Source organism: Triplophysa rosa, linkage group LG2 (assembly GCF_024868665.1).
Source record: "Triplophysa rosa linkage group LG2, Trosa_1v2, whole genome shotgun sequence".
In the NCBI taxonomy this organism is placed as follows: domain Eukaryota; kingdom Metazoa; phylum Chordata; class Actinopteri; order Cypriniformes; family Nemacheilidae; genus Triplophysa; species Triplophysa rosa.
In genome coordinates, this window is record NC_079891.1 from 7,297,447 (window position 1) to 7,312,083 (window position 14,637).

Here is a 14,637-nt window from a genome sequence, read left to right on the forward strand (position 1 = left end):
GTTTAGATTGTTTGTTTTTAGAGGTACATTTTGAAATCAAGTACATTTTCCCCACAGTGCGACTTAAAAGTATACATTCAGAATTAAAGGAACACAGTTTCTACACACACACACACTTTGCTGTACAAAGCTGTAACTCATCATCTACTATTGCCAACCGCTCCAGCATAAACCAAATCTTGTACAATACAAACATCATAACTTTGTCAATGACCAAAAACATGAGGCCTGTAACGGGGATGTGCACGGAAGAGGAACGCAGATCATCCAAAATGGTTTTAATATAATCCAAGTGAAAACATATAAGCACATAACCACATACATAAAACATGTATTTACAATACCGGACAACGAATGAAACAAAGAAGATAACTTATATAGCACAGATATCGTAAACAGATGACGGGGATTAACTAATAATGTCCAAATGATGGGGATCATGTGAGATAGGTGCAAAGGATTATGGGGAGTGTAGTCCGGTGTAAAACGAGAGCAGACAGTGGATTGTGACAAGGCCATGATGACTGTAAAGGTTAAACTAAAACACTTCTACTCTCTACTGACTGGAGCATTGCGCATGCTAAACAAAATAATGAACAGAATGAAACCAAATACAGCAATTCATGTCACAAATGAAAGTGTGCACATCTGATTTATCTTGATGAATAAATATTTTTGTATTTAAACACTTTTATTGTAACACACTTTGGTAAAATGATAGATAACTTAAGGTGTCAAACGAAATGCAAAGGTAAAACAAATCAAACTGTGCTTTATTTTGCATTCACCAATTTTCTGCCTGGTGTGGGTAAATGCTGATAGTGATAAATGCTGGTGGTGCTAATGATAAATCTATAGTTCACATTTATTCTTACATTATTGCATTTCATTGAAATGTAGGCAGGAATTGTATGCCAAATGTAATCCTCTTTACTTGAACTTGAACTTTATTTTTATTTTTTTTGTTAGTTCAAGATGGAAAAAGACCTAACAAACCATTTCAAAACCATTTGTATGTAACCCACTCAAAAAACGAGTATCATTATTTATCACAATTTGAGCTGATAAAAATAAACAGAGAAAAGTTATTGTTATAAATGTTTTATTGCTCCTCTGAGACAAATACTGTCAAATCATTTAAAACTCTCTTGTAGCACATGTCCTTATATACAGTATATCACATACAGCAATCTATACAGCCAGCTATACTTAAATACTCACAATAAATAAACCGTTCTGCTTTGCAGCCAAACACGCCAATATATATTTCATATGCTGGTTCAGCTTCCCTTTATTGACATCTGCTGTGCGTTTCTATTTTAGGGAAAGTTTTATAAATGCCACTACTGACAAGTGTTCATCCTTAAGCCCGGGCGTCTTATTATGTTATGGGACTGTGCACGGAAATGGTTAGTCTCAAACATGTGTGGGATTGACTGTGTGCACATCTGTTTTGTTCATGTGAATTGACACAGCCGGTGCTTTGTAATGGCAGTGGGAGCCACTGCAACTGACGCTGGAGCAGGGCTTGCGGCCCGCCCGCATGGCCAACCTCCTATTACACAACCCTTGCCAAGTCTGAAGCGTCTTTGAGCTCCATACCCAAACTCCACTGGTGATACCCACCACTAATGACATGAAAATTTTCAGCATGAACACAGCTACTGTGGGCACCGAGGTGTCCAATGAGCAGTCCTCACTCCTGCGACCAGGAAAAGAAGAGCACTTGCTTTCCAGTGTTTGAAACTTCCAATATTCCATATTCAGCCTTTCATAGAAATAACATATGATGACGATTGTGGCGGGCACTGTGTAGAGGATCGAGAAGACTCCGATCTTCACCATGAGCTTCTCTAGTTTTTCCGTGTTGGTGCCGCCGGTTTTCATGATTTTGCGGATGTGGAACAGCGCTACGAACCCGGTAAGAATGAAAGAGGTCCCAACAATGAGATAAAAGGACAGGGGGATCAGTACGAAACCAGTGAGAGCATTGGTGTCCATGCTACCCACGTAACACAGTCCTGTCAACTCATCCCCAGCCACCTTCCTCATAGTGAGGATGACTATGGTCTTCACTGCAGGTATACCCCATGCGGCCATGTGAAAGTAGCTGCTGTGTGCCTCAATAGCCTCATGACCCCATTTTCTTCCTGCTGCGAGAAACCAGGTAAGCGTGAGGATGACCCACCAGATAGAGCTGGCCATGCCAAAATAATAGAGGACGAGAAAGACTACAGTGCATCCTGTGCTCTCCAAACCCTCTTGAATAATGTAAAGCTCTCCGTTTTCACGATCACAGGCGATATTCTCAGCCCCGGACACTGAGCGAATGATGAAGGCCACCGAGTAGACATTGTAACACATGGAGAGGAATATAATGGGGCGCTCTGGGTACTGAAAACGTTGAGGGTCGAGGAGGAAGGTTAAAACTGTGAAAGCAGTAGAAACAAAGCAAAGCGTCGACCACACGACCATCCAAATGAAAGCAAAGTCCTTATCCTGCCTTGACCAGTAGACATCCACCGTAGGTGAACATCGGGGTGCGCAGGATTCACTTTTCTCCACATACTGGAACTTCTCTGGGTTAACACAGGACCTCGAGGTGCTTGAGGAACGTCCTGTCCCCGCTGCAGGCTGTGTGGAGCGCGGCAGTACCGGCAACATGCCCTCACCTTTCTTAGTCTCGGGCTGAGTGTCATTTTCGGGTGCTTCGATGCACAGCGCATTTGGGTCGTTGTTGGTTGGCAACTTTGAGCAATCCAACGAGTCTGGCCAGCCAAAACTGAATTGTTTCATAATAGGTGAACACCTCTGCCTTGCCTGCTCGCACATGGGGCGGCATGCTGGGATAGTGGCGGACACCTGATCGGCGCACATCGGCACATACAGAGAGCACAGGAAAAATCGCAGGTGTGCGTCACATCCATATTCCACCAACTGCGCGAACTCGTTCAGTTTAATACTTGCCTCCTCTTGACTTTCATATTTCAGGAAGTTGGGCATCCGTGTCATGTTGTAGCCGATTCCCTGGCACATGGGAATGGTGATGGGTTCACATTTGCGAGGTCGGCCCCGTTCAATATCATATACTCCAATCTCCAATGTAGATCCAGCAATTATGAGTTGGAAAAGTAAAATGACTGTCTTTTTGTGACTGGCCATTGTGACAATGTCAAGAAAAAGTACTTATACATCCAGTGCCATGCAGGTGTTTTTTAGGCTTCTGGTTTAGCAGAAATTAGTTGCTAGTGTTTGTTCATCAGAGTTGTATTTACATATGGGAAAAAGTAGGTAGTTATTTACCTACGTGTTCGGTTGTTTAGAACAATAAATGTTGTTCATACAAGAAATCTTCATTCTTATGGCCTGGGGAAAATATCTCGGATTATATTAAACAAATCCATTGTGGTTGAGAACGTCCACAGGTTGGTAATCTGAAAGTCGATCCGTCGGAGGCAACAGTCAAAACTGGATGTCAAAAGCAAAACAACCCATGCACCGGTAATGCTTTTCAAGCTTTAAAACAGTCGCGTCCAAACGATTATCGCTCAAATATCCATTTCCGTTCACATCCGCGAGAAAAAACGTTCATTAAGCAGCAGGACGAGTTGAAATAATCCATCTCTAAAAACGTCCGATGTTGTGACGCTCATAGTATGGAAACACTCTGGTGTAGTCACTCGGCTGGACAGTCAGTCACTTCTCGCTGTGTTCTTTAAAACGGGGCGTTGATCAATGACTGACTGACAGACTCCTCCTAATACTCCACCCTCCTCCACATTACTGTTAAAAAGAAGCGATCACATTCTCACAGACAAGAGCAGGACTGCTTGTTTGAACGAACAGTCGTCCGTCATATGTTGAAATGATGGCAAATTTGCTAGAATAAACCAGTAAACGTTGCAATAAAGTGCAGTTGACATCAAAACATTTTATTCCGTGTGACAAATACATTTTTATAATCACAAAAAAAATGTAATAAAAATAATAACAAATTGTAATCATTATGCAAGAAATAGACAAACACATAGGCTATATATCATGCCAAAAGCCAATTATTATATAATTATACAATTATTATATACACAGTATTTCTAAACTCAAACTGTAAATACAGAGAGACTGTATGAAATATTTACACTTGTAATGTATCCTGTAGGGCAATGCTACAGTAAATAAGCTATTTTAGTGGAAACAGCTCGGATTGTTATTTTATAAACAAAATTAAAATGCTAAAGAAATTGTGACCAGCATGTTAAAACACAATTACATTTTATGTGTATCTTTATGCATATGTTTGAGTAACACTAATAAAGCTGTAATCTACCGCAAATTTTTTATCAAAATAAAAAATAAATTAAAAGAAGTGCTTTCTTCAAGCTGTAATTTGAATAGCTAAGAGGCTTTTTATTTTTTATTAATATTGTCATGATACCAAATTGCATTTTGCAAGATTATGAAGACATTTACCCCTAACATACACATAGATACACACATTAAAATAATCTCAGATTTCCCGATGCCAACACAAGTCGCTGTTTTCTTTTCTTTTGTGTGTGTAGTGATGCTAGTGCCATTCCCAAGCAAATCCTTTTCTTTCGAATGCTTTCTTATGTGCTACAGTCTCAGGCACAGGTCAGAAAAGCACCACCTGTGATACATGGTCCATCTCTTTGCCATTCTTATGCTAAACAGAGCAGAGAGGGCTTCTAGAGTTCTAGAGTGAGCATTTACTATCCCTCAATTGAGCTCTCAGCTCGGCACTCAGGATGCAGTCACAGCAGACATGTTCACAGCAGAACAGAGTATCGTGTAGTTCTGACGGGTCAATTTCCTGCTCGTATAAATGAAATGGGATTCCTTTTGGCAGCCGTTTTTGTTTTGGCTGAGAGCTGTTCAAGCCCCGCTTTCCATGTCTTCGACCGCGGGTCTGCCATGAAAGAACCTATTCTTCGTGCTTGTTGAATGGAGCAAAAATAAAAGCGGAGCGATCACATCTACAAGGGCAGTCAGTCAAAGCTACAAATGTAGGCATTAAAGCTGGTGAGAGATTTTCCATGAACCGTGAACATGCAGCTTAGTTGATTTACACCAGCATCTCTACAAGTCGAATTAGAACAAATGATGAATGGATGCCACAGCAAGGGAAGGATGAAACAAATGGGCTGAATTTAAAAGGATAGTTCACCCAACCTCAAACCTGTTTGACTTTCTTTCTTCTGCAGGACTCAAAAAATATATTTTGAGGAATGTTGGTAACCTAACAATGTTTTTGTGTCTGTACAATAGAAGTGAATGGGTACTGCAGTTGTTCGGTTAGCAATATTTCCATAATGTCCCTTTAAGAAGTCTCCAAAAGACTTGTGAAAAGTTAAAAAGTCAAAACAATCAATAACTCTAATGTATGTACAGAATGCAAATCTGTATGTATGGAGTGCTATATGTCTTTGTAATTTGACAAGGTTAACACTAAATATAGGCTATACACTACAAAAAAACTGGACACACTATAAATTTATGCTTTATGTGATCTTCAAAGGTTTATTTAAACCCAACTGTCCTGAATAAATCTGGCCGAATAATCTGCTCTGCCGTGATCTCATTCGGTTTGTGTATGAGTCCAGTATGATCATGAATATTCCAAATCTAACCATTAGCCTGAGGCAAAAAAGGCCTTATGTCTTCACACGCCTCTTACTTAAGCACATGCAGCTTTTCTGGCACCCAGAGGCACTAAAGCCCCGTCCAAGCTATGAGCACAACACACGATGCCAAAGAAAACGAATCCTTCAGGGAAAATAATGGTTGAAGTTTTCAAGTGAAATTTGTAATACTGGCACTAAAAATTATATTTACAAAAGTAAAAAAAAAATGTAAATAGAACATTCACAAACACACTCAACAAACATAAATCAAAAATGACTTTTTAATTTATGCTATGGCACCCAACTTTTTTTCAGATGAATACAAACAAGGATTTTAAAAATACAACAGAAATATAGCAGCACGTTCCTTTAAGTGATTAAAAATAATAGAACATACAAGGTTATGAAAAACATTCCAAAATCTCCAAGAATTTTCTATATCAATTTTGCTTAATGCCAAATGCGTTTTTCAACTGGATAGAAATGCTTGAATATTTTAGAATAATACAGTATATTAGTACAAGGACATGTCAGCTTTGTTTGCTCCACACTTTCAGCCTAAAAGTATTTAAAGAATTAAACCATGTATCGGTGTCACTGCATTATATAACTACATCATATTATACAAAAAATAAATAAATAAATAAAGTGGCATTTATTTAAACTTTTTGGCAAACGAACTTTTGAAACAAATCTATACATCATAAATATTTATCATTCTTAAATAATGGCTGCATGTATTTAAGTGTATCACACAATGTCATTCTGAATTTTTTTTTATCATTTTTGAATACAGTTCCATCTTCTTTCTTCCATGTTTTCATTTTATTCTGAAAATCTGGTAATGATTACTATGCTAATCTCAATTTGTGAACATTTTATTTTAGAAAGACACATTTTTTACTTTCACAGGTGGGAGGTCTCACGTAGGGCATGGCGTAATGGTTAGAGAGTCGGACTCGTGACCAGAAATATCTGAGTTTGATTCCCAGAGCTGGCGGGTAACGACTGAGGTGCCCTTGAGCAACGCACCAACCCCTACTTGCTCCCCGGGCGCTGCAGTGATAGCTGCCCACTGCTCCGGGGGTACGTGTGTTCACCACTTGCTGTGGCGTGTGTTCACTACTCTCTGGATGGGTTAAATGCAGAGGTCACATTTCGGGTATGGGTCACCATATCTGACTAATAGGTCACTTTCACTTCACTTCATTATAATGGAAAGCCATCATGGCAGCAGTATCTATCCAGGTTGTACAGCATCTAACAGCAGAGGCATTGACTAAATGGCAAGTATGGTTGGATTTGCAGTGGGTATCTTTTACCAGTAGATTAAAATAAATTGGACAGGCCTAACACCCCCACCTCATGCCAGCCTCCCCCCGACTATGTTTCCAGCAAGTCAGGGACACCTAACAAGTCCTATTAATATGGTGTGGATGGCAACAGGAATCAGGTATCACCTCACTGGCTTAAGTTCACAGGAGACCGGAGGGGTATTTGAAGACAGATAATGACAAACTGCCTGATATGTGCCAGTACTTTGTGTTTACAGGTCTGGTTTGAGAATGACGGATGACATCTGCAAGGAGAGAGATATTTTATATTTTCCTGCAATGTGGAATTACTTAAAGTGAAAATTCTGTCATCATTTACTCACCCTCTTGTCATTTCAAACGCGTATGACTTTCTTCCGCAGAACACAAAAGAAGATATTTTGTTAACTGGCCCCCATTAACTGGCCCAGTGCTGTTCGGTTACCAACATTCTTCAAAATATCTTCTTTTGTGTTCTGCGGAAGAAAGAAAGTCATACAGGTTTAAAAAGACAAGAGGGTGAGTAAATGATGACAGAATTTTCATTTTTGGGTGAACTATTGCTTTTTGGTTTTGTAAACCTTATTTTCTTTTTTAATTAAGATGTTTTAGAAGTCTGAACATCTGTAATATTCTAAACATAAGTCACTTGGCTTATGGATATCCTTTAAAAAAGGAATATAACATCATATTCATCACCCCTTATATTATTTCAAAACCACAAAGAGTAGTGAATCCAGTGGTACCAAAAAAAGACCAACTTCATGTCCAGTTACGGGCTTTTCTATAATAGCAAATTATATACTTTTCAAATTAAAAACTCAAGTCATTTGCTTTTAGAATGTTAGTAGTTTTGCATTCAATTGTATAACTACCTGCTCGAAACGAAGACATAGTCTTTATAATAACTTCCCCTTGAGACACCTGGTTTCCCCCGTACAGTATATCAAAACTTGTTCACAGCTAACAAAAATGTCTGGATTAACTAAACTGAATGACAAGCCAAACACAGGGAGCACACTTGCATTTCTCTGCCTTGCATCCCCCCAATGTTATTATATACGGTGAGATGCTGTTTCCCACCTGCAAGTGCGGCAATCAGAAAGGTCTTTTTTCCAGACCTCGGCACTGTTCCCACATCTCTGAATGTTGTGCTTGGATCTCAAGGAAGGCATCCCACTCCAAGTTCTTAATCACCTGTCAGTCAAACACATTCTTCATTTCATTCTCCTGCTTTCCTCCCATTCCATCATTACGGCACTAGGTTTTCTTCATCTCACCTCCCCTCTCAAGCTCACTAAACTCCTCTCTCATCTGCTAGTGCTCTGTTCCAGTTACAGTGAAGCTTACATAAACACGAGGCTCACATTCACATAGAGCTGATTCTTCTCCGGCGTGCAGGGGAGTGAAAAAAAAGAATAAGAAAAACATATATGGTATTTTTGGCAAAGGCTGGCAGAAGTACACAATATCAAGCCTTGTTCCTCAAACCTGCAGTGTAGCTTTATAAAGAATTAAGATGTTAAATGAAACGCACACTGACAGTTTACGTTCACCAGCTCAGATTGAAAATGAGACAGCAATTATTTGCGTAAGGAAGGCAGAAAAAAACATAGACTTTTATATTTCATGGAAAAGAATCAGTGCTAAGTGTTGCAGTGCTAAACTGTTGCTAACGTGCTAAAATGGCTGCCAGGGCACTGCTATGCAGTTGTTAAGGTTTCAGTCCAGTCTTGTTTATTTTTTCACCATTTTTCACCAGGCAAAAACATTCAAAACATGTCTGATCATTCAGAAAAGTAATAGCACACAAAATGTGTTTTTTTATTATCCTAACCATAGGTATGGGCAATAGTAATAGTGATGCAGCCTTATCTACTATTTTTATTACATACGCGTAAATAAGGAGGATGAGATGTAAATTAAGAGGGCAACATTAAACAGAGTAATAATTATGTGTTTTTTATTTTATTTGGTCCGAAGTGAACACGATACACAGGGGACAAATTTCTTAAAGACTAAAATCCCAAGACTGTGTTTCCTGCCTGAACAAGCCTGAGATGGCAGCGATACCGCTCCACTATCTGAAAACAGCATCTTGCACATGAAGTCTCCACTGTGTCACGATACAGTTCCTCACAGCGTATTTACCTCACTTCTGAGGTAAATAGGAAGACACGTAAACAACACAGATACCAGTGTCACTCATACTCTTTACATTCATACAGCCGTGGAAAAACTGAAAAGACCACTCAGCATTTCTGCATTTATTGCGGCGATTAGAGTCCAGTGTGTCTGTTGATTTTCTATGAAAGCTGTGAAAAAAAATCTGGCTTATTATGTCATATATTTATTTTTTAACTGATCCTAAAATACATGTAAAAACATATGTGTTGTGTTGTTTAAACGTAATTATAAACTTCACAGAATTCAAGTATTGCATTTATTTATTTTTTGCTATTTTGAACAGCTTGTCCTGTTTTAATTTTCTGCAATTAAATGCTATTTAGAAAACTGTATTTTCATTTTGATTTTGGAAGAAATATCACTAGTTTTACTTATACCTATAAATTCAGAAAATATTCAAAGTAATTTTGGAATGGTCTTTTAATTTTTATCAGGGGCTGTGTAATACTTTAATAGATGACAGCTGAAACATCAAAATGCTGATTTCAAAAACCTATAACAAAGAATCAAGTTAACTTTGGTTCTTTGCAAAGAATCACTAAAATATCTTTGCACTGTATAAGGGTCTTGCATCTTATGGACAATTATTAAGAGTAAGGTCTAAAAAAGGTCTTAAAGACATTATTTAATTCATAATTTTCTCAATTTTCTAATCTTGAGAGGCTGTACACAGCTGTATACAGAGGCACATATTCATTAGAAGCCTGCAGCATGTGAAAGGCATGTTGTCTACAACAGCATCTAAACAAAGCCAAAAGCCATTTCTAACCATGACTGTCGTGAACACTAAGGACCAATAATGGCGTCATTGCGGAACAGAAAGCACAAAATGAAGGAAATAGTCCTGAGGCATAGCCTCATTGTGTGCAGTACAATGTGTCCACAGAGGCAACTGATAATGGTCTCCATTGGCCTGTAAAATCTATGCAGGATGGATGCAGTTTCTTTGCCAGAATGTTTTTCTGCCCAGTCAAATTTGATACAAGGTCTATTGTAGAAAATTACTGAAAGCAAAAAAGAAAATAATGGCTTTGATATGTGCATTTTTTTGTTCATCTCTCAGAGACTGTCGAATCTTTTGAAGCTTTCTTAAAATCCAGAAGTCAAATCTGTTGGTTATGGATGTAATTCAATTAAAACTAAAGAACTATAGGCACTCTTTCATTTGACCATTCATACCTGTCGCAAAAAAAACCCCAGGCCTTTCACCACCATATCCATGGGCGCCAACGTGTCTGAAGCAACAGTGGAGCATCGCACCACATCCTCAACCCTGAGCCAGGACAAACAGTGCCCAAGCACTCCTTCAGTACAGTTTTATACTAAGCAAAGGTAATGTGTCCAACATCAGCTGATAGCCCGAAACATTTCAGCCTCACCAAAACAACAAACAGCTGGCTGAGGTATGTACAAAAAGAAAGCTTTTACATCACAAGATTAACAAAAACAACCCTATTTGTATATATTCCATGCTTTGGCAGTTTCATATCAAAAAGGGATGTGAGAAGACCACTTCCCACAAACAGCGACCCATTCTATCAGTTAAGACAAGGGGTATTAAATTCTAAAAAAAACCCTGATGTTTGATCCACACTTGCTAGGATGAAACATGGGCTATGGTTTGGAAAGCTAAAATTTCGCGTTTACTTTTAAGTATATTATTCTTGCACTTTTAGCATATTACCGTTTCAATTTAGGTACTCATTTTTGCTTGAAACATACCTGAAACATACAAACCCGATTCCAAAAAAGTTGGGACACTGTACAAATTGTGAATAAAAACAGAATGCAATAATGTGGAAGTTTCAAATTTCAATATTTTATTCAGAATACAACATAGATGACATATCAAATGTTTAAACTGAGAGAATGTATCATTTTAAGGGAAAAATAAGTTGATTTTAAATTTCATGGCATCAACACATCTCAAAAAAGTTGGGACAAGGCCATGTTTACCACTGTGTGGCATCCCCTCTTCTTTTTATAACAGTCTGCAAATGTCTGGGGACTGAGGAGACAAGTTGCTCAAGTTTAGGAATAGGATTGTTGTCCCATTCTTGTCTAATACAGGCTTCTAGTTGCTCGACTGTCTTAGGTCTTCTTTGTCGCATCTTCCTCTTTATGATGCGCCAAATGTTTTCTATGGGTGAAAGATCTGGACTGCAGGCTGGCCATTTCAGTACCCGGATCCTTCTTCTACGCAGCCATGATGTTGTAATTGATGCAGTATGTGGTCTGGCATTGTCATGTTGGAAAATGCAAGGTCTTCCCTGAAAGAGACGACGTCTGGATGGGAGCATATGTTGTTCTAGAACTTGGATATACCTTTCAGCATTGATGGTGCAGATGTGTAAGCTGCCCATGCCACACGCACTCATGCAACCCCATACCATCAGAGATGCAGGCTTCTGAACTGAGCGCTGATAACAACTTGGGTTGTCCTTGTCCTCTTTAGTCCGGATGACATGGCGTCCCAGTTTTCCAAAAAGAACTTCAAATTTTGATTCGTCTGACCACAGAACAGTTTTCCACTTTGCCACAGTCCATTTTACATGAGCCTTGGCCCAGAGAAAACGCCTGCGCTTCTGGATCATGTTTAGATATGGCTTCTTTTTTGACCTATAGAGTTTTAGCCGGCAACGGCGAATGGCACGGTGGATTGTGTTCACCGACAATGTTTTCTGGAAGTATTCCTGAGCCCATGTTGTGATTTCCATTACAGTAGCATTCCTGTATGTGATGCAGTGCCGTCTAAGGGCCCGAAGATCACGGGCATCCAGTATGGTTTTCCGGCCTTGACCCTTACGCACAGAGATTGCTCCAGATTCTCTGAATCTTTGGATGATATTATGCACTGTAGATGATGATAACTTCAAACTCTTTGCAATTTTTCTCTGAGAAACTCCTTTCTGATATTGCTCCACTATTTTTCACCACAGCATTGGGGGAATTGGTGATCCTCTGCCCATCTTGACTTCTGAGAGACACTGCCACTCTGAGAGGCTCTTTTTATACCCAATCATGTTGCCAATTGACCTAATAAGTTGCAAATTGGTCCTCCAGCTGTTCCTTATATGTACATTTAACTTTTCCGGCCTCTTATTGCTACCTGTCCCAACTTTTTTGGAATGTGTAGCTCTCATGAAATCCAAAATGAGCCAATATTTGGCATGACATTTCAAAATGTCTCACTTTCAACATTTAATATGTTATCTATATTCAATTGTGAATAAAATATAAGTTTATGAGATTCGTAAATGATTGCATTCCTTTTTTATTCACAATTTGTACAGTATCCCAACTTTTTTTGGAATCGGGTTTGTACCTTTAACTGTATCTTAAGTAGATTTGAGCTAATTCTTATTATCACGTTCTTCAGAAAATATCAGGTTTACTTCCACGCTTGGTCTATTCAATTTTATTTTATACCCCAAGGCTGACATGTTACTATAAGCTTTAACTTGTAAGTATAAGGTATGTAAAACTGTGTTAAAAAAGCATTCATAAGGCTATACACAACTAAAATTAAAACACAAAACACAACTACAAGCCTAGTATTCCTAGATAGTGTTGTCAAAAATATCGATACTTCGATAAGTATCGATACTGAAAAATCTGAAACGGTTCCAATACCCATGTCCCACGTATCGATATCAGCTGCGCGTTCCCGCACTCTTTCTCTTTTCCGACAGAGAGTTAACACACACTGCACGTGAACGCATAACAACAGAGCCCCGCCTCCTCTCACAAACTTGACTCGTTTGAGGCAGTTAAATCGTGTTTATGTTAGAAAAGATGGCCAGTCTCAGTAACACATCTAGCGTGGTGCACGCTCGTTACGCTTCCCGTGTTTACCATAGCGATCCATGTATGTGCGCTGATCAATAATTTTATCCACTCGTTTCATTCGCCCTGGTTATATGTTGTTTATGTTAGTACAGAGTCCGCAAGAGTTCTCATGTTTAATGCACGCGTTTCTGTCTTTATGTGCGCTCATCAATGATTTCATCCACTCGTCTCATTCGCTCCGGTTAATTTGATGTTTGAAATGATGCTGGTGCGAGTAAAGTCTCCGCAACAGTTCTCGCGTGTGATACGCATTTGCACTTCCGTGTTTACCATAGCGCTCTATGTGTGTGCGCTGTTCAATTATTCATCCACTCGTCTCATTCGCTCCGGTTAAAAGTTGTTAATGTTAGAAAGATGTCCAGTGCGGAGTCTCTGCAACACTTCCTGCGTTTAAGTTTGCGTTTCTGTCTATATGTGCGCTGATCAATGATTACAGTATGGGCCTATGTGAATAAAAGCCAATTTAGCCAAATAAAAATGTAGGCTATTAACTAACATTAACGAACAATGAATGAGCAATACATTTGTTGAAGTATTTATTAATCTCTTTTAAATGTTAGGTAAAAAATACAACTATTTATGTAAGCTCCCCTGTTGAAAAATCCAGTATATGCTGGGTAAGGTATGTTTTGATCGATGCTGGTTTGATCTTAAACCAGCTAAGAACCATCTTAAACCAGCACATGAACAGTTTAAACCAGCACAAATCAGCAAACCAGCATCAAAACATACCAAACCAGCATAGGCTGGTTTTTTCAACAGGGTCTGGTCCATTAATACTGACAAATACAACTTTGATTTTAAATAGTAAATGTATCGTAAAATTAACATTAGATTAACAATTAATAAATAATGTAAAAATATATACCTCATTGTCTAGTCTTGTTCAATTTAACGTCAAATAAAATTTAAAAAGGCCTATATTGCTATTGCTTATTAGGGCCTTATTGCTATGGCAGTTTATTCCCCGTGGTATCGAAAATGGTATCGAATATCGATATTTTTTTAGGTATTGAATCGAAGTTAGAAATTCCAGTATCGTGACAACACTATTCCTAGAATGCTAATTTACATATAACAATACTAGAAAACTAGATGAATTTATTGGTTCATTCTTATACTTACCTGCCTAGAAAGTGCATCTATGAAGTCAATGGAATCCTTACTGTGATATCATCTTATCACAGCAGCTACACCATTCAGATTCTCGTATAAACATATCTGTACATACAATCACACATAAAGTCTCTCCAGGTCTAAAACATGCATGGACAGGGACAGACAACTGGGGTCTTTGTGTCTACAGCTATCAGCTCACTTTGGAGATCTGAATCTGTTGTGAGCTTGCACGCAGAAGTCTGTACGCAAACCAATGCGCTTCGATGTTTCTGCATATGGGTGGCCATGATTTTGTCAAGTAGGACATGTTCTGTTTCCTGTCAAACAAACATACCCTTAATCCCAACCCTTTCCCCATCTAAATAAGTGGGAAATTGTAGGTTGATACAAATGTTTTTTCAAACCCCTAACCCCAGATCTAACCTTAACCCTTAAATCCTAGTGATTTATAGTAATGTTGTTCCAGGCCTAATACGTATTTTGATCCAGACACACATCCTACTTGGCAAAATTACAGTAACCGT

At 38.7% G+C, this 14,637-nt stretch overlaps 1 protein-coding gene across 1 annotated transcript; it reads right to left on the minus strand.

Annotated features, from left to right (window-relative positions):
- Positions 1 to 269: 269 nt before the first annotated feature.
- Positions 270 to 3,687, minus strand: fzd9a (frizzled class receptor 9a). The gene has a single exon (XM_057362142.1). It carries the CDS (start codon positions 3,160 to 3,162, stop codon positions 1,417 to 1,419), a length of 1,746 nt encoding a protein of 581 aa, XP_057218125.1. The 5' UTR covers positions 3,163 to 3,687; the 3' UTR covers positions 270 to 1,416.
- Between the last annotated feature and the right edge of the window lie 10,950 nt (positions 3,688 to 14,637).